The sequence below is a fragment of the Amblyraja radiata genome, chromosome 19 (assembly GCF_010909765.2).
Source record: "Amblyraja radiata isolate CabotCenter1 chromosome 19, sAmbRad1.1.pri, whole genome shotgun sequence".
In the NCBI taxonomy this organism is placed as follows: Eukaryota; Metazoa; Chordata; class Chondrichthyes; order Rajiformes; family Rajidae; genus Amblyraja; species Amblyraja radiata.
The window spans coordinates 33,229,215-33,249,116 of NC_045974.1; the positions used below are offsets into that span (position 1 = coordinate 33,229,215).

Genomic DNA, 19,902 nt, shown 5'->3' on the forward strand with positions numbered 1-19,902 from the left:
GATTAGACAGGCTAGATGCAGGAAAAATGTTCCCGATGTTTGGGGAGTCCAGAACCAGGGGTCACAATTTAATAATTAGGGGAAGGACATTTAGGACTGAGATGAGGAAAAACTTTTTCAGCCAGAGTTGTGAATCTGTGGAATTCTCTACCACAAAAGGCAGTGGAGGCCAATTCACTGGATGTATTCAAGAGAGAGTTAGATATCGCTCTTAGGGCTAATGGAATCAAGGGATATGGGGAAAAAGCGGGAACAGATTCTGTTCAGCCATGATCATATTGAATGGCGATGCTGGCTTCAAGGGGCGAATGGCCTGCTCCTGCAGTTCTTTTTCTATGTTTTAAATGACTGTTTAAGGGGCTGTCCCACTTGGGTGACCTAATTGGCGAGTTTAGAAGAGTTTTTTAAAAAATGACAAGTTGAAGACCTCCTTCGACTATGTTGAAGACCTCCTTCGACTATGTTGAAGACAACTTCGACAAGCCACAACTAGCTACGACTAACTTCGGGAAAATTGGCCACCGAATAGTGGAGAGTGAAGACGACCTCCTTCGAAATCCTTCGACCTCCCTTCGACTATGATAAAGACGATCTACGACTACCCTCGATTACCTACAACTAACATGTCGACCTACTACGACTAAACCTACGAGTAAAAAAAGTATTAGGGGAAGGACATTTAGGACTGAGATGAGGAAAAACTTTTTCAGCCAGAGTTGTGAATCTGTGGAATTCTCTGCCACAAAAGGCAGTGGAGGCCAATTCTAACATATTGAAAAAAACGCCACGACCTAGCTGAGGCCTCGAGTACGCGGAGACCACCCTCGAGCCTGAAGGAGAGTTACGAAGACCTCCTGAAGGGCCATGTTGGGGAACTTGAGAAGCAAGTGGATGACCTCCGGTTCGTCCGAGAAACTGAGTCGTTCCTCGACAAGTCCTACAGTACGATTGTTACACCTAAGGTACTGGAAGAGAGAAGGTGGGAGACAGTGAGAACGGGAGGGAAGCATGGAATGCCAACTTCCCCGGGTGTTGTACCTCTTGTGAACAGGTTCACCCACTTAGAAGCTGTCGGGACAGAAGAGGTGTTTACACTGGGCGGCGGACTGGCTTGTGATGCGAATAGTGCTGTTGAGCCAAAACCAAAAAGGCCTAAGGCAGGCAACGCCATTGTAGTGGGAGACTCCATTGTGAGAAGTACGGACAGGGGTTTCTGCGGCAACAGACGGGATGCGAGGATGGTGTGCTGCGTTCCTGGTGCCAGGATCCAGGATGTCACGGACAGAGTGCAGAAAATCCTCAAGGGCGAAGGTGAACATCCGGAAGTGGTAGTGCATGTCGGCACAAACGATGTCGGAAAGAAGGGGATGCATATTCTGCAGCGTGACTTTAGAGAGCTCGGAAAAATGCTGAAAAGCAGGACCTCCAGGGTTGTTATCTCCGGTTTGCTTCCAGTTCCTCGTGCTGGCGAGAGCAGGAACAGGGAGATTCGGGACCTGAACGTGTGGCTGAGGAACTGGTGCACGGGGCAGGGATTTAGATTCTTAGATCACTGGGATCTGTTTTGGGGTAAGGGGGAACTGTACAAAAGGGACGGATTGCATCTTAACAGGTGTGGGACCAGCATTCTGGCAGGCAGGTTTGCCACTGCTACACGAGTGGTTTTAAACTGAATAAGGGGGGTGGGGTGTCGAATGGGATAGTGGAGGATGGAGTTAAAGGGAAAGGGTTTCTTAAATGTGTGAGCATAGAGACAGAGGGGTGTAAAATGAGGGTAGAAACAATAGGTAGCAAGGTGAAAAGTAAAAGTGGCAGGCAGACAAAACCAGGGCAAAAATCAAAAAGGGCCACTTTTCAACATAATTGTATAAGGGGTAAGAGTGTTGTAAAAACAAGCCTGAAGGCTTTGTGTCTCAATGCAAGGAGCATTCGTAATAAGGTGGATGAGTTGAATGTGCAGATAGCTATTAATGACTATGATATAGTTGGGATCACGAGACATGGCTCCAGGGTGACCAAGGCTGGGAGCTGAACATCCAGGGATATTCAATATTCAGGAGGGATAGAGAGAAAGGAAAAGGAGGTGGGGTAGCGTTGCTGATTAGAGAGGAGATTAACGCAATGGAAAGGAAGGACATTAGTTTGGAGGATGTGGAATCGGTATGGGTAGAGCTGCGAAACACTAAGGGGCAGAAAACGCTGGTGGGTGTTGTGTACAGGCCACCTAACAGTAGTAGTGAAGTTGGAGATGGTATCAAACAGGAAATTAGAAATGCGTGCGACAAAGGCAAAACCGTTATAATGGGTGACTACATATAGATTGGGTGAATCAAATTGGCAGGGGTGCTGAGGAAGAGTATTTCTTGGAATGTATGCGGGATAGTTATCTAAATCAACATGTAGAGGAACCAATGAGAGAGCAGGCTATTTTAGACTGGGTATTGAGTAATGAGGAAGGGTTAGTTAGCAGTCTTGTTGTACGTGCCCCCTTGGGCAAGAGTGACCATAATATGGTTGAGTTCTTCATTAGGATGGAGAGTGACATTGTTAATTCAGAAACAATGATTCTGAACTTAAAGAAAGGTAACTTTGAGGGTATGAGGCGTGAATTGGCCAAGATTGACTGGCAATTAATTCTAAAAGGGTTGACGGTGGATATGCAATGGAAGACATTTAAAGACTGCATGGATGAACTACAAAAATTGTTCATCCCAGTTTGGCAAAAGAATAAATCAGGGAAGGTAGTACATCCGTGGATAACAAGGGAAATTAGGGATAGTATCAAAGCGAAGGATGATGCGTACAAATTAGCCAGAAAAAGCAGCATACCGGAGGACTGGGAGAAATTCAGAGACCAGCAGAGGAGGACATTAGGAAAGGAAAAATAGATTATGAAAGAGAACTGGCAGGGAACATAAAAACTGACTGCAAAAGTTTTTATAGATATGTGAAAAGAAAGAGATTAGTTAAAACAAATGTAGGTCCCTTGCAGTCAGAAACAGGTGAGTTGATCATGGGGAACAAGGATATGGCGGACCAATTGAATAACTACTTTGGTTCCGTCTTCACTAAGGAAGACATAAATAATCTGCCGGAAATAGCAGGGGACCGCGGGTCAAAGGAGTTGGAGGAATTGAGTGAAATCCAGGTTAGCTGGGAAGTGGTGTTGGGTAAATTGAATGGATTAAAGGCCGATAAATCCCCAGGGTCAGATAGGCTGCATCCCAGAGTACTTAAGGAAGTAGCTCCAGAAATAGTGGATGCATTAGTAATAATCTTTCAAAACTCTGTAGATTCTGGAATAGTTCCTGAGGATTGGTGGGTAGCAAACGTAACCCCACTTTTTAAGAAGGGAGGGAGAGAGAAAACGGGGAATTACAGACCAGTTAGTCTAACATCGGTCGTGGGGAAACTACTAGAGTCAGTTATTAAAGATGGGATAGCAGCACATTTGGAAAGTGGTGAAATCATTGGACAAAGTCAGCATGGATTTACAAAAGGTAAATCATGTCTGACGAATCTTATAGAATTTTTCGAGGATGTAACTAGTAGCGTGGATAGGGGAGAACCAGTGGATGTGGTGTATCTGGACTTCCAGAAGGCTTTCGACAAGGTTCCACATAAGAGATTAGTATACAAACTTAAAGCACACGGCATTGGGGGTTCAGTATTGATGTGGATAGAGAACTGGCTGGCAAACAGGAAGCAAAGAGTAGGAGTAAACGGGTCCTTTTCACAATGGCAGGTAGTGACTAGTGGGGTACCGCAAGGCTCAGTGCTGGGACCCCAGCTATTTACAATATATATTAATGATCTGGATGAGGGAATTGAAGGCAATATCTCCAAGTTTGCGGATGACACTAAGCTGGGGGGCAGTGTTAGCTGTGAGGAGGATGCTAGGAGACTGCAAGGTGAATTGGATAGGCTGGGTGAGTGGGCAAATGTTTGGCAGATGCAGTATAATGTGGATAAATGTGAGGTTATCCATTTTGGTGGCAAAAACAGGAAAGCAGACTATTATCTAAATGGTGGCCGACTAGGAAAAGGGGAGATGCAGCGAGACCTGGGTGTCATGGTACACCAGTCATTGAAAGTAGGCTTGCAGGTGCAGCAGGCAGTGAAGAAAGCGAATGGTATGTTAGCTTTCATAGCAAAAGGATTTGAGTATAGGAGCAGGGAGGTTCTACTGCAGTTGTACAGGGTCTTGGTGAGACCACACCTGGAGTATTGCGTACAGTTTTGGTCTCCAAATCTGAGGAAGGACATTATTGCCCTAGAGGGAGTGCAGAGAAGGTTCACCAGACTGATTCCTGGGATGTCAGGACTGTCTTATGAAGAAAGACTGGATAGACTTGGTTTATACTCTCTAGAATTTAGGAGATTGAGAGGGGATCTTATAGAAACTTATAAAATTCTTAAGGGGTTGGACAGGCTAGATGCAGGAAGCTTTCTCCCGATGTTGGGGAAGTCCAGGACAAGGGGTCACAGCTTAAGGATAAGGGGGAAATCCTTTAAAACAGAGATGAGAAGAACTTTTTTCACACAGAGTGGTGAATCTCTGGAACTCTCTGCCACAGAGGGTAGTCGAGGCCAGTTCATTGGCTATATTTAAGAGGGAGTTAGATGTGGCCCTTGTGGCTAAGGGGATCAGAGGGTATGGAGAGAAGGCAGGTACGGGATACTGAGTTGGATGATCAGCCATGATCATATTGAATGGCGGTGCAGGCTCGAAGGGCCGAATGGCCTACTCCTGCACCTAATTTCTATGTTTCTATGACCTTGTGTCGACCATGCTGCGAGTATGAGTCGAGGGCAAACTCGCCAAAACTCGTGGATTAGGTCGCCCAAGTGGGATAGGCCCTTTAGCACGTTGCTGAAAGTGTGATTCAATAGTAACACAGAGGAAGAAACTGAGCACAAACATCTGAATCATAGGTCCATAAGTGTGTAATGTCTAATGAAATCAGATTAAAGGTTTATCCAAAGACCGAGAAGTAAGCAAGCATGGATGAATTTATTGCCAATTTAGTTGCAGAAACAAATAAAGAAAAAGTACAAGCCTAAGATAAATATAGCAAAAAAAATGAAGTAAAATACTATTTGAAATTACCAACAATAAAAACTTTTAAGAGCTTCCACACTTCTGACAGCAAAACCTTTAGCGACAGAAAACGACATTCATGATGCAAATGACATTAATTATATCTTTAAAAGAACACTTGGAACGGGAAAGCCAATTTTCTCGACCAAATTTAATTTGTATCTACTGTGGTAACAATGCATCATTAATATGTTTATTGCATTGGAATAATGAGGTAGGCAGCCTGATGCACTTGTGAAACAAACACCAGAGCAACACAAAGCAGTGTTTGCACTTCTGTGTTTAATAGCAGGTGTGCCCATACTTGAAGTTGTTGTGCAATCAGTGCCATATTCCTCAATTCTATTGGCAGCAAATTATGCATCAATGTGATAAATGAAAAGAATTACAGCATATTCACTGATAAATATGTAAAGCATTCAACTGAATTACTTCTCAATAAATGTTATGTATTTGTGTCATAGGCCAGCAACAACACATACTTTTGGCTTAAAACTGGCTGGGACAGAATGAAAACACACAATTAATTGCAAAATAGATATCATTAAATGGATGCCTTGGAGCGGTTTCAATGCAGTAGTCTCATCTCAGGAATCAGATTATGATCATTTATATAATTTAAGTTTTGCTTTGGCAACTGATAGGAACATTCCAGATCTTTTGATCATATTAAATTGAGGTCACTCCTAGCTATTCATCATGCATTCTCTCTTACATCAACTAATCCTATTACATAAAGAATATGGGGCTCCCAGGTGCAGCATTTTGAACATTAATCTAAATTGCTTTATTTTCTCTTAGTTACAATCAACTACGCATTTGTTACTTTACCTCAGAAAGGTTGTTGTTTTGTAACTTCAAAGTCTGAAGAAGTCCACAGTTATCAATACCCTCAATGCTGCTGAGATGGTTAAAGGAACAATTCAGGTAAAGAAGGGTAGGAGTTTCACTTAAACCTTTGGTGCTTATCAACTGGTTATGATCTACTACCAGTCTCTGGAGTTTCTTCAGAGATTCCAGACCACCTAGCAAATTACAAATAAAAAAAACAAATGAATCAATGTTCGTAAAACCAATTAGTCCAATTTACATTCCATAGTTGATTTTCACCAGCACTTACTCTATGCATTTGTGTATAACAATTTCTAAGCCCTCGCCATGTGGAAGTAGAAAAGTGTTTCTATTCCACTATTATAAGAACAGTACTCTTAAATGAACGCAACATTTCTGAGTTCATATCTTGATCAATCCTGACTCTTATTTGATGACGTTTGTGCAAAACAACAATTACTAACAGGGCTCCAAATATCCCGCATCGTATGGGATTTTCTGCATTTGGAAACTCGCTCAAAAAATTTTGATACAGGATGTCACTTTTCCCATTTTGAAAGCAAAGAGCACGAGGGAGGTGTGCAGGGCCAGCAATCAGCAGACCAGTCGAAACAGCATTGAAAGAGCTTCTAATGATGCAGCTAAAAGTGTTTTCATTCCATTAATAGAAGTAACATACCCATAAAAGAACGCAAGATTTCTGAGTCTATATCTTGATCAATCCTACCTCTTATGTGAGTAAGTTTGTGCAAAACAACATTTACTAACAGGGCTCCCAGATGTCCACCATCATATGGGATTTCCTGCATTGAAAGGGAAACTAGTGATGTCCCACTAGATGATGATTTATTGAGAATCCCTATATATGATGAACAAGTGCTGCATGTAGCTGTAACTGCAGTCCAAAGGTAGGAGGATTTTAGTTTCTTAATTATTATAGCTACAATTATACAGCCCTATCAGCTTGGGATGCTTTCTTGATTGCAGGCTGTGATTCAAATTGTTGCTGCTCATATGCTCATGGTCATTGTCATAATACTGACATGGTTTACTTTACACACTATATCTTTTGATGTTGCGGTTGGGACATCCAGGACAGCAGGGCCTTATATGATGCCAGTTCTGGCTGTCAGTCAGAATCCAGGGTATTGGATCTTGGACAAGGTTAGGGATAGATGGCTGGGAAGAGAACAAGATTAGGCAGGCCGGCAAGAGAGCACAGATCAGATAGTTACTGTAACTTTAGCCATCTCACAAGACTTGAATGGGGCTCCTAACATGAAGCAAACTAGATGCACCAATTCACTGCTAGTGCTGCCTGGATCACTAACAGTGAATGTCATCCACCAGGAGATATCACTGCCACACTGTACTCTATATTGGGCTGAAGGGCAAAGCAAAATTCTTCAACAAATGACGAGTTGAAGAAATGGGTGGATTGCTGCAGCTGGGCACCTCCATCCATCCAAACCACTTTGTAAATTCTGGCAGTTATGGGTATAATCACCAGCAGGCATTCAGAATATCAGAGCAAGGTGAACAGACATGCAACTGGATAACATTTCAACAACCTCCACTAATACCCCTTTCCTTATTCTTGGAAGCAATGCTGGCAACCCAACTCACCAAGGAGAACAAGGGAAGGTTGACAAAACAACTACACCAGAAGATGCACTGAAAAATAACTAACCATAAAAAAAGAACAGACCATAAGTAAAGCTAAACACTCGCAGCCATAAATTGCTCACCTATGCGAGTGATGTTATTGTGTGATAATTCAAGGATCCGTAGGTTGCTACATTTTTCCAGGCCATGAATAGAAGTGATCTGATTATGACTGAGCAGAAGAATGCAGAGATCATCTAATTCAAGGCAGTGGATATTTTTGATGTTATTTTCCTATGTAAATGAAAAGGATTTTGAGATATCATTTAAAATTGTACATTCAGGTCATGATAATTCAATAAGTAAATTATTTTGATTATATATTATTACCCCTATTCAAAGTTTAATTTAAGTGGGTAGATTATAGTCATTGTAGCATTACTTCATGGGAATCCTGGTGGAAATGCATGGTCCCTTTGTTCATGTACTAATCAGGAGTGGCTGTGAAGAGGATATTCTACAATCTGTTGGTATCACTCACTTGTATGTGATGTCAATTGCCTTTTGTTCTGTCTGGTCTTAGCAAAGGGGCCGTGCATTCAATGAAACTCAAACACTTAGGGACTGAGAGCACATACCTTTTCCTTTATTGTGCTTATCTTTAAATTGATAAATATTTGCTTTGTAAACCTATCTTCCAGTCTTTACAACCAGCATTTAATTAGTAACAACGTCACCTGTAATTCTCTTGGTGTCAGACTTGACTCTGAAATAATTTAACAGAAATACTCTTCCTCTCACAACATGTATGTTGCTGTGAATGTTACGTAATGTTACCACACACGTACAGTCGAGGAGGATGCAGTTTATATCTACATAGTCCTTTCCCCATAATATAAGGGATAGCCTTGAGTAAAGTTTGCCATTACCAAAATGGTGCAAATTTATCATGACCTGGCCCTCCCTATAAGACCAAAATCCATACACGAGAAATATTTTCTAAACATCAAGGTAAATTTGAGGCTAATTTTAGTATGCTTGCTTTGAATAAGATAAATGAAGACTGTATTTCAGCCCCTTCCTGATGAGGAAAGAATGGTCCAGTTGCAATATAAATGCCATGCAACACATTTGGAAAACAAAACTAATAAATAGAAGAAACTATTTGTCTTTCTTTTAGTTTAGTTAAGCTCAGTTTAAAGATTCAGAGTGAATACAGGTCCTTCGTCCCACTGAGTCTGCGCTGACCAGCTATAATCCGTACACTAGTTTTATTCTACATGCTAGGGTTAATTATTGGGATGTGGGAGGAATCCGGAGCACCTGGAGAAAACCCACACGGCCCCTGGAAGAATGTACAAACTCCATACAGACAGCGCCCATGGTCAGGATTGAACTCGGATCCTTGGCACTGTAAAGCAGCAACTCGATCACTGTGCCACTGTGCCACCCTAGGAATTTTTTAGGAAATATTGGTTAATTATGAATGACAATTATGAAAGAGTGATATAGGTGACTCAATTTTAACAAATTTATTTAATTGAGATTTTGATAAATGGGTGGATACAACGAGCAAGAATAATGCACAATTCCAGTCGGCATAAACCAATAGTTATTTAATAGTATTTTTTTTTTTTTAATTACCTGTACATCAATGTACTTTAAACGTTTGCAATTATTGATCCCTTCCAATGTCTGTAATCCACAGTTTCGGAGGGTTAGTGACTTTATAATTGGACACTGTGAGAATGTGGACAGGCTGCAGCCTGGCAAACCTTGAAGGGTAACGGTTGTAACCTATATTCAAGAGAAATGTCTTATTATGTAGAAAACTATTTTCCACAAAATTGCTTTCCCATATTATTACAGAACACAACAAAATTTATCAGTGAATCTGCCCTGAAGTTTGCTTCCAAAGTTTAAGTTCACATTTTCAGAAATCCTAACCATTTGTTTGTTTAGTCATAATAGCTAACATCCAAATGAAAATGAAATCCTAAATATCAGGCTGAATTATGTCAGCTATCTATAATCAAATTCAAACCTGATGGGTTAACCTATTTCACAGATACAATTTGTCAAATTATAAAGATATGTGCAGAACTATCATGAATATGTTAAAGCATTGCTATTTTCAAATAAAATACTGAAGAATGAAAGCTTTTGACGGGTTGAACCCTATGGAATTTCGCTATAAAATATCGCATATCATAAATTTGCTGAAATAAATAAATAAAGATGATAAAGATAAAAGTCAAAGATTTCCTAATTTCCTTCAACACTAGATTTGGACTGCACCGCAAGAAAATATATAATTAAATCATCTTTTAAACAACATGCAGGCCAAAGTGCATCTTTCATTTGTGGAAGCAACTGGCTTAAATAAACCAACACATTTTTTGAATACCTATCAAATAAAATTCCTGATTAATGGAGCATTTTATTATTAAAGTTTCATTTAAGAAACATTAAAATATACTAATCTAATCACACATTATATTAGAAATAAATATATATTTTCCATCAAAACTCCTTCACTTTCATGTTAGCATACGAGGATGAATTGTGGGATGTTACAAAGCATTTAATATAAAAGCGAATGTAGATAGAAATACAGTAAACCCTTGTTTTAACAGACACCTTTATAACAGATTTTGGTTATAGCGGACGGACCTGTCACCACAAACCCTGCTCACAACGTGCACCGGTGAGCCCTTCTTCACCCACTGCACGGTCCAGTTGATGCGGTTGTTGTTGCAGCTCACATTGTAGCCACTTGAGACAACGCGCCTTCAGGCTGCCGCCGCCGATAGGACATGCACGGTCATCATGGGGCTCCTTCCCCTCTCACCAGCTGCTGCTACTTCCTGTTGGCCTTTGTTTTGTCCACCACCTCATCCTCCTTCTCCCGTCACTCTGCCCACCCCCTCCACCGCTGCCTCCACCACCTTCTCCACCAACATAGTCCATCTTGGAAGATGTCGGCGACTGCAGGGGAGAAGGAAGAGGAGGAGGAGGAGGAGGAGGAGGAAACATTAGAGCAGGGAGCATGTAAAGTGACGGCCGACAGGAAGAAACAGCAGCTGGTGAGAGGAGATGGATCCCCATAGTTACCAAGCGCATCTTGTCATTGGCAGCAGCATGAAGAAAGCTGACAGCCAGGGGCTACAACATGATCTGCAACAACAGCCACGTCAACCGCACTATGAGGTAGCTGGTGAAGAAATGCAGACCAGCAGCATCGAATCAGCAGACGTAAACAGTGTGAGAAAGGGTCCTGACGTCACCTATCCATGTTCTCCTGAGATGCCTGACCCGCTAAGTTACGCTGGCACTTTGTGCCTTTTACGTATTAACGTATTATGTAAAGAACTGCAGTTCTTTCAAGGCACCTTAATGTTTGGGACACATGGCTTCATGGGTCTTTGTAATTGCACAGGTGTGTTTAATTGCCTCCTTAATGCAGGTAAAAGAGAGATCTCAGCACCTAGTCTTTCCTCCAGTCTTTCCATCACCTTTGGACACTTTTATTGCTGTTTAACAACATGAGGACCAAAGTTGTGCCAATGAAAGTTAAAAAAAAGCCATTATGAGACTGAGAAACAAGAATAAAACTGCTAGAGACATCAGCCAAACCTTAGGCTTACCACAATCAACTGTTTGGAACATCATTAAGAAGAAAGCAAGCACTGGTGAGCTTACTAATCGCAAAGGGACTGGCTGGCCACAGAATACCTTTTCAACTGATGACAGAAAAATTCTCTCTATAATAAAGAGAAATCCCCAAACACCTGTCCGACAGATCAGAAACACTCTTCAGGAGTCGGGTGTGGGTTTGTCAATGAGCTCTGTCCGCAGAAGACTTCATGAACAGAAATACAAAGGCTATACTGCAAAATGCTTACCACTGGTTAGCCGCAAAAATAGGATGGCCAGGTTAAAGTTTGCCAAGTACTTAAAAGAGCAAGCACAGTTCTGGAAAAAGGTCTTGTGGACAGATGAGACGAAGACTAACTTATATCAGAGTGATGGCAAGAGCAAAGTATGGAGGAGAGAAGGAACTGCCCAAGATCCAAAGCATACCACCCCATCTGTGAAACACGGTGGTGGGGATGTTATGGCCTGGGCATGTATGGCTGCTGAAGGCACTGGCTCACTTATCTCCATTGATGATACATCTGCTGATGGTAGTAGCAATGGATTCTGAAGTGTATAGACACATCCTACCTGCTCAAGTTCAAACAAATGCCTCAAAACTCATTGGCCGGCAGTTCATTATACAGCAAGAAAATGATCCCAAACATACTGCAAAAGCAACAAAAGTGTTTTTCAAAGCTAAAAAATTGTCAATTCTTGAGTGACCAAGCCAATCACCCGATCTGAACCCAATTGAGCATGCCTTTTGTATGCTGAAGAGAAAACTGAAGGGGACTAGCCCCCAAAACAAGCATGCTAAAGATGGCTGCATTACAGGCCTGGCAGAGCATCACCAGAGAAGACACCCAGCAAATGGTGATGTCCATGAATCACAGACTTCAAGCAGTCATTGCATGCAAAGGATATGCAACAAAATACTAAACATGACTACATTCATTTACATTACATGCTGTCCAAACATTATGGTGCCCTGAAATAAACACTGCTGTAATTTCTACATGGTGAAACCAAAATGTATAAAAATGGCCTTTATTAAAATCTGACAATGTGCACTTTAACCACATGTGATTTTTTCTATTACAAATCTCAAATTGTGGAGTGCAGAGGCAAATAAATAAATGATGGGTCTGTCTCAAACATTATGGAGGGCACTGTACATACAATGATAATAACTTACTCGGTTACACTGGACAATTGGAAATAATGAAGACCATTCCCCCGCACTATGGTCCATTAAAACCAAGGTTTACTGTATCTCGAATGAACTGGCATGTGTCTATAACTAGTACTGTTAAGTTATCAATGACAAAGAGAATCCAACCTTGCATTGGATAAACCAGTATTTTAATTAATTGTCACCTGTCAAATGCAACATGTGTTGGATACCAACTTTGCAGTACGGTACTTATATGGATAAGCTAATGAAGGGTAAGGTTAATGAAGGAAACAAAATCAATAACTGAGGCATAAAGACAAAGGCAACTTCAGATTCAATTCTCAGTTGGCACTGAGTTTGTCATTTTCAGCTAGCTATTCATTACAGTCTGGAGATTCAACAATCAATAAGTACTGTTTTCACCCTTCAGATTATTATCGATCAGATGTCCCGTAGCAAATCCAAAATAACAAAGTAGAACAAGCAAATTCAGAAGCTCATTTCACAAACAGTTAGGCTTTGCAATCAAGAGTCATCCAAGGGGTGTGTTGCAAAATGAGACTCAGTCAGTGAATAGATGAACACAAATATCTTAGTAAAATAACTCAACATTAAGTTAAACAACAATAAAATAAAAAGTAAACCTGCTGAAGTGAGGTCCAAACACCCGAGTGCAGTATTGTTTCAGGACTCAAAGCAGGCAGACAGCTGACAGGATTACTTCGAAGTCTCAGCTGTTGCTTCACTTTTTTTCTCTCATTTTCTCTGAAAATTCTGGACCAGGGATTGCATGCTTTCATCCAATTTAATCTCTTTTGTTCAATGTGGTCAGGAAGAACAGCCCCCCTGGTAAAGATTTTCTCAAAGCCAAGGTCCATGTTTTCATTTACTGTGTAAGCATCAATCTGGGCTTCATTTTGTTGCTTACCATCATCAGCATTTAATACAGATTGATCATCAACTGGCAGCTTGCCAGGGAACGTGTCTGCAACTGCACAAGAGATAACTACTTGCAATACGTCACTTTGGGGTATTGTGATATTGGATTCAATGGTAAGTGTATTCTCTGCTTTAACTTCCACTATTTCTTCAGCTGGAAGTTCCTTTTCCACTTTTACATCTGTAACACTTCCAACGGTACACTGACGATCAATTTTACTGAGGTTTGTGAGGGAACTGTCCAGTATATTATGAGGCAAAGACATATTTTCATTTATAGGAATATATGCATCTGAACTATTATCACTGTCTTTGAGTTTCTCCTTCTTGCTGAAATGTTCATTAACTTCAATTAACTTCAAATCAATTTTTCTCCCCATATGTTCCATGCCCTCTTCGTTCTTTTTTCCTTTGAGCAACTTTCTTTCTTCTGCCTCTCTTTGTTCTTCCTTTATTTGCAGTTCTTTTTTTTTCTCCTCTTCCTGTAGTTTCTGTAGCCGTTCCACTTCCATTAGTCGCTCCTTTTCTAACCTTAGTCGTGCCTGTTCCTTTTTCTGTTCGTACTCAATCTGCCTTTGTTTCTGTTCTTCCCTTTGCAGCCATGCATTTTCTTCATGCTTTCTTCTTTCTTCCTCCTCAATGCACTTTTGTTCTTCTCGTTTCCTTTTAATTTTCTCTTCGAAATCTCTCCTTTCTTGTGCCATCTTTAGCTGTAGATCTTTTTTTCTTTTTCTTTCATCCCGCTTCTCCTTCAATATAGGTGTGTACTCTTTAAGTATTAAATATGCCCGAAATCTTGCTTGAATCATTGTTGCTGCTCTGTATTGCAGCTCTTTCACTCGTTTCCTCTCCTTTTCCTGTTGCTCTTCAAAGATTCTTCGCTCTTCGACCATTGATTGCATTAGTGCCTAAGGATACAAAACATCAAGTAAATATTAGTGTTAATAAAATATATAGTTTTATCTATTGAAGAATTTGGAGGGGAAAAAAAATCACATAGTAATGTAGCGTTGGGGACAAAGACAAGTAATAATTGACAAAAGAGGGATCACATCAGATACTCCAGCTCCTGTAATCCACCACTCGATGTCCAGTACAGAGATAACTCAGATAGGGCAGAGTGATTAAGCGGGAGAACTGATTGTCATTACTATATATATGGAAACACTTATCCTGATTTTGGCTGATATTGTTGAGGGGCAAGAGGTATTAAAAAAAATCATGTGGGTAGAGCAGCCATTTCAAATGATTCATAATCTACGATAGGATAGGTAAGAATAAATAAGAAAAGGGCAGTTTCAGTCTAAATTATATATTAAGGAGTAGCACAAAAATATACCATCATTAGCCAAATAAACGGCTGCAGGCAGGTCAAAAATGATAAGGATAGATGGTGTTGCATTATCAAATGGTGTAATTACTGACTTTGTTAAATGCCAATTCAATGGAGATATCAGCCAGAAATCTCTTTTGTGGGTTTCAGATATGAGTTGCAAGAAAAAATGGGCACAAATTTGAGAGGATTGTAGATTCCATGAGGCTGAAGAGGAAAGGAGGTTTGTAATTAAGCAGTTGTTTGCAAAGACAGAGGGATTGGAAGGCAGTGACGTTTGCAGAACAAGTTAAGACGCAAATTGAAATTTACAAGAATGCTGCCTGGGTGGCAGACTTTTCCAAGGGTGGTAATGTCCAACACTAGAGAGCATAGCAATAAAGTGAGAGGGGGAACGTTAATGGAGATGTGCGGGTCACGTTTTTTGTTTACACAGAGTGGTAGCGGCATGGAACACTCTGCCCAGGGTGGTGCTGGAGGCAGATATATGACAGTGGCATTTGAGAGGCTTTTGGATAGGCAAATGGAAGTGCAGGGAATAGTGAGATATGGGCAGGCATATGACATCAGTTTAACTTAGTACCAAGATCAGCACAAACATTGCTGTACTTTGTTCTATGAAATCACTGTAGATGTTACATCCATCACATAACAAAAATTTGCCTTACAAACTTCACACATCACTAACCAAAAAATTAAGATAGAGAATAAAAAATTGCTTTTGTGGAATTCACACACAATGTGAAACAACAAAATGTTGTCTATTTATGCCAAGGGTTTGCATTGCAGAAAATCACAATAAAACAGTTTGTACACAATCTCAGAGAGAAAACTTAAATTGGGATCATGATATATGAAACAAAATTATAACTTTTAATTTACTCTTATTTTTAAAGATCACAAACATTTGTCACCTCGTGACGCTTCAACTCCTTGTCTAAGGCCTCCTGGTCCTGTTTGATTTTCTTTTCCAGTTCAGCTTGCTGTTGCTGAATAAAGATGACAATATTGTAAAGCATTGCATGCCAGGCAGATGATAGTTAGCATAACAAAATTATGTCATAATACCATTGTATTCTTACAGTGCTAAAGACGTCATTTACAACCAACTTCAGCCAAAGTACCTTGAGGATAAAATAATCTTGCGTCTTCCTGAAATCACCACCATTGCTGAAGCTATTTCACTCGTTGTGATATCAAGGAATATATAAATGCATTGGAAACGGCAATATCTCCATCAGAGTCATTTACAAATAGTTCCAAATCATTAGATGTCCATCTAATGCCATATCAGATTGGGAATTTGGTCTAAGACCTATTCTATTCTATTCCACAATAAGAATTTTCCCTCTTCAAAAAATGAAGGGTTATTGATCTGAAATGTTGATTCTATTGCACCATTCCATTTCCCAGGTTTTCTGACATAACTTTTCTGATGACAAGACTTTGCACAGCAGTGCATTTGAGCGGCCTTGCTTTTCCTCAACTAGGGATTTACCACCAATCTCTAGTTCTTACCCTTCTGCTTCCCCAATAGATAGGATGAATGCAGGGTAAATAAATCAAAAACCAGAGGACATTGTTTTAAGGTGCAAGAGGCAAGATTTAGTTGAACCATGAGGGGCAACATTTCACACAGAGGGTGGTGTGCATATAGAACAAGTTGCCAGAGGGGGTATTTGAGGCAGGTACTCTAACAACATTTAAAAGACACTTGGGCAGGTACATGGACAGGAAAGGTTTAGAGGGTTATGGTACTAGTTTAGGACACCTTGGTCAGCATGGACGAGTTGTGCCAAAGGGTCTATTTCATGCTAAGTGACAATAACACCTCTTCTCCAGCTGGGACAAGGAGGGTTTACTTTCTCGTCACCTTCCATTCACTAGCGTCCACAAAAGACAGATCATTGTCCATAATTTCTGCCACCCTCAAATGAGATTCCACCATCCATTCCAGGTAACATCCTGGTAAATTTTATCTGCCCCATCTCCAACACAATTACGATCTACCTGTAGTGTGAAAACCAGAACTGTACAAAGCACACCAGCTTGGTTCTTATCAGTGCTTTACAACCTTTCGGCTCTTACATCCTAATGGGCCTGACCCATTTAGGAGACTCTGCGCTCGCCACATGGTCGCCACATGTTCGCTGGTGGTCTCTGGTGAGTCTCCTTCATGGTTACGAGGAGATCCCGCATTCTGGGAACTAGTCGCGGCCTCAGTATGGTCGCTGCAAATTTATCGCCATGGAGATAATCGGTAATCTTGTAGTTGTAGGTGCAGTTGTAGTGAGGTCGCCATGTAGTTGTAGGTAGTCAAGGTAGTCGTAGGTAGTTTTAGTTAATCGCCTTTGCTGACCAGTTATTTTCATTGGCTCATTGGGGGAAAAAAACGTAAGCAGGAGTTTTCAGAACCAAGGATAACCAACCGGTAATATTAAATGACCGCCAAACTTCACAACTGTGTATCTCTGGCTTATTAAAAGTTGTCTGGCTTCTTAAAAGTTGTCTCCACTCCTTCTCCCCCCTTCTCCCCCCCCCTCTTTTAAAGGACTTACCGTACATTGTGCTAGCCGTCTTAATTACAGCGCCAACCTTCCTGTTCATCGCGGTGTGTGTCTGTATCACCTTGGCTTTGCACTGTGTGAATTTCAGACCGCTCTCCCCGCTTGCCTTGGCCCCTGTCTTTGCGATGTGTTTGTGTGTGTGTTCCACTCTGACAGTCGCCGTTCCAGTCCCCAGTTTTTCAGGCGACTGCCAGCAACGTCGTCGACAGTCGCCGGCAGTCCACTGAGAAATCGCCTAAGTGGGACAGGCCCATAAGATCCCCGGCTCATGAAGACAAGTATCCTATATGCCTTCAGTGCCTTATTAACTGATGCTTCCACCTTTTGGGATGAATTTGTGCATTGTGGTTTTTCTGTTCATCCCTATCCCAAGGCTCTACTGCATATGTGTCATCCTTATTAGTCTTCCTAAAGTGTCTCATCTCACACTTATCAGGATTAAATTTTATTTGCCGTTGTTTTGCCCTTCTCATTTGATCAAAATCATCCTGCAGCCTATAACTATCCTCCTCACTTTCAACAACGCTAATGATGAATGCGTCTAGCATTTTCTGTGTTTGCTTCTCATCTCCAGCATCTGTAGTTTTCCACTCTGATAATCTTACCTGCCTTTCTTCTGTCAGTTTCTCTAGTTTTTCTTCAAATTGTTGTTGTCTACTTTTGGATCTTTCCTCTTCCTCCTCTACTTGTTTCTGCTCTTTTTCCCTGTGTGCCTTTAGCTCTGCCAGTTTGTTTTTTTGTATTCTATTTTCTTCAAGCTCCCATTTCTGCAGTGTCAGCCAGCATTGTTCCTCCACTTCTTTGCATTTGGACGTTATATCATCTTCGTTATCTGAAGAAAAGAAAACATGTCTATCTGCTTAATGTTTACTCCTCAATTTTATTTTAAACTGCAAACAAGCAATTCTAACGCAGCCAATTCTTGTAAGGCCAAGATGGCAGTTTGATTACTGTAATGTTACAATTTAATGCTTATTTTAACATGTTTAACTGACACATTCAGTAATAAAAGCACTCAATCAATTTGACTGATATTCCTGTCAATTTCTCAATGGAAATGTTTTCAAACACAAGAAAATATTTCAAATATAAGAAATCCATATAAGAAACAAAAATACTGTGAAGAGATTGCAGGCCTAGGTGTAAACAAAAATAAAATGGATTTACATTTTGAATGGAAATTCTTGTCAGTTAACGATAGCGAGCTCCATCAATAGGAATAAACAGATATTGAAGATAAGGTGATAAAGTATCTGTCACATGAGAAATGAATCACAAATGTAAAAATCTGGTTACTAATAACATCTAATAGATAAAATTTGATTGGTGGGGTAGTTAAGAAAGCATCATTATATTTATGCCCTCTTTCTCTGATAATCTTCTGACCCCAATCAGCTCTCTTTTAATAAATGTCAAACATAAAACAACAAATATTGTGCTAACTCTCGTGTATATTTGGATTTACATAGAACCTCTTTCAAAATTTCACACTTTATGCTATCATTTAAATTTAACACAAAGCCCATAAAAGAAACATAAAGGATGGAAGCGTTTGATACTGCAGAAGCTGGTTAAAACAAAGATAGACACAAAATGCTGGAATAACTCAGCGGGACAAGCAGCATCTCTGGAGAGAAGGAATGGATGACGTTTCGGGTCGAGACCCTTCTTCAAGTCTGTAGAAGCGAGTCTGAAGCTCATCATGTAAATAAAAATTAAATCAATAGGAAATGCTGAGAGTTTCAGACTATACCATGCTCATGGAAATTCAGTGAGAATGGTGCAAAGATAATATGTAAAGACCAATAGGTTGGTGGATAAAATCTATAAATGGGTGAAAAAATATAGCAATTAATTGGACCATGGAGAGATATAGGCCATTTGACCTACAGAGTCTATGCCATCCATCAATCACATGTTGACACTAATCCATTTTTGTATTATTCTCCCCATTTTTTCCATCAACTAAACACACACCATCGCCTTCAGATTCTACACTCACCTACAGTACATACTAGTGGCATTTTATAGTGGCCAAATTAACCTTGTAATTTTTGTGATGTGGAAGGAAATTGAACACCTAAAAGCAAATCCATGCAGTCACAGGGTGAACATGCAAACCCCACATAGACAGCATTGAAGTCAGGCTTGAACTCATTTTCTGACGCTGTGAAGGAACGGTTCATCTACCTACATCACTGTGCCTTTGTTCTTTTATAATTATCATTCAATGTCCTGCAATAATAATGTGGCTGCAAAGATCTACTGTTTTAATGTAAGTGTTACTTTATCTTTATTACACTCACCATTTTTATTATACAAGTGTACCATATTTGACAGTTTGAGAAGCTATTGTGCTTTCAGACTATATTCAGGCTAACAATAAAATTATATCTTAATATATCTTAATATACCTAGAAAAATACTCCTTGCATAGTTCTTCTTCACTAATGATTATTCATTTTATGTTGCTTAATGACTAAGTAATAATCAATATTATTAAGTACAAAGCCACAAAATAGGAATTTACCTGAAACTCTCTCATCCTCTAGAGACAGATCAGCTACCTTGATTTGAAAATCAGAGATGGTGTTCTGTTCGGGTTCAGTAACTTTTCTTTGTTCTTCCTTCTCTATTTGGGCTAACACCTAAAGAAACCAATTAAAAGTTGTACGTTTTAAATCTAGTGGTTTGCTGTTTTTATACACAGTAC

The 19,902-nt window shown here is 40.2% G+C and overlaps 1 protein-coding gene across 3 annotated transcripts in view; it reads right to left on the bottom strand.

Moving 5' to 3' along the window:
• lrriq1 (leucine rich repeats and IQ motif containing 1) overlaps nt 1-19,902 on the bottom strand; it is a 164,188-nt gene that overhangs the window by 129,322 nt on the left and 14,964 nt on the right. For all 3 annotated transcript variants that reach the window (XM_033038198.1, XM_033038197.1, XM_033038199.1), the window contains exons 5-11: nt 19,720-19,837; nt 17,795-18,021; nt 15,537-15,611; nt 12,995-14,197; nt 9,182-9,334; nt 7,681-7,831; nt 5,933-6,126 (exon numbers count right to left, since the gene is read on the bottom strand). In XM_033038198.1, the coding sequence (XP_032894089.1) occupies nt 5,933-6,126; nt 7,681-7,831; nt 9,182-9,334; nt 12,995-14,197; nt 15,537-15,611; nt 17,795-18,021; nt 19,720-19,837 (2,121 nt within the window). The remainder of the gene's footprint in view (nt 1-5,932; nt 6,127-7,680; nt 7,832-9,181; nt 9,335-12,994; nt 14,198-15,536; nt 15,612-17,794; nt 18,022-19,719; nt 19,838-19,902) is intronic.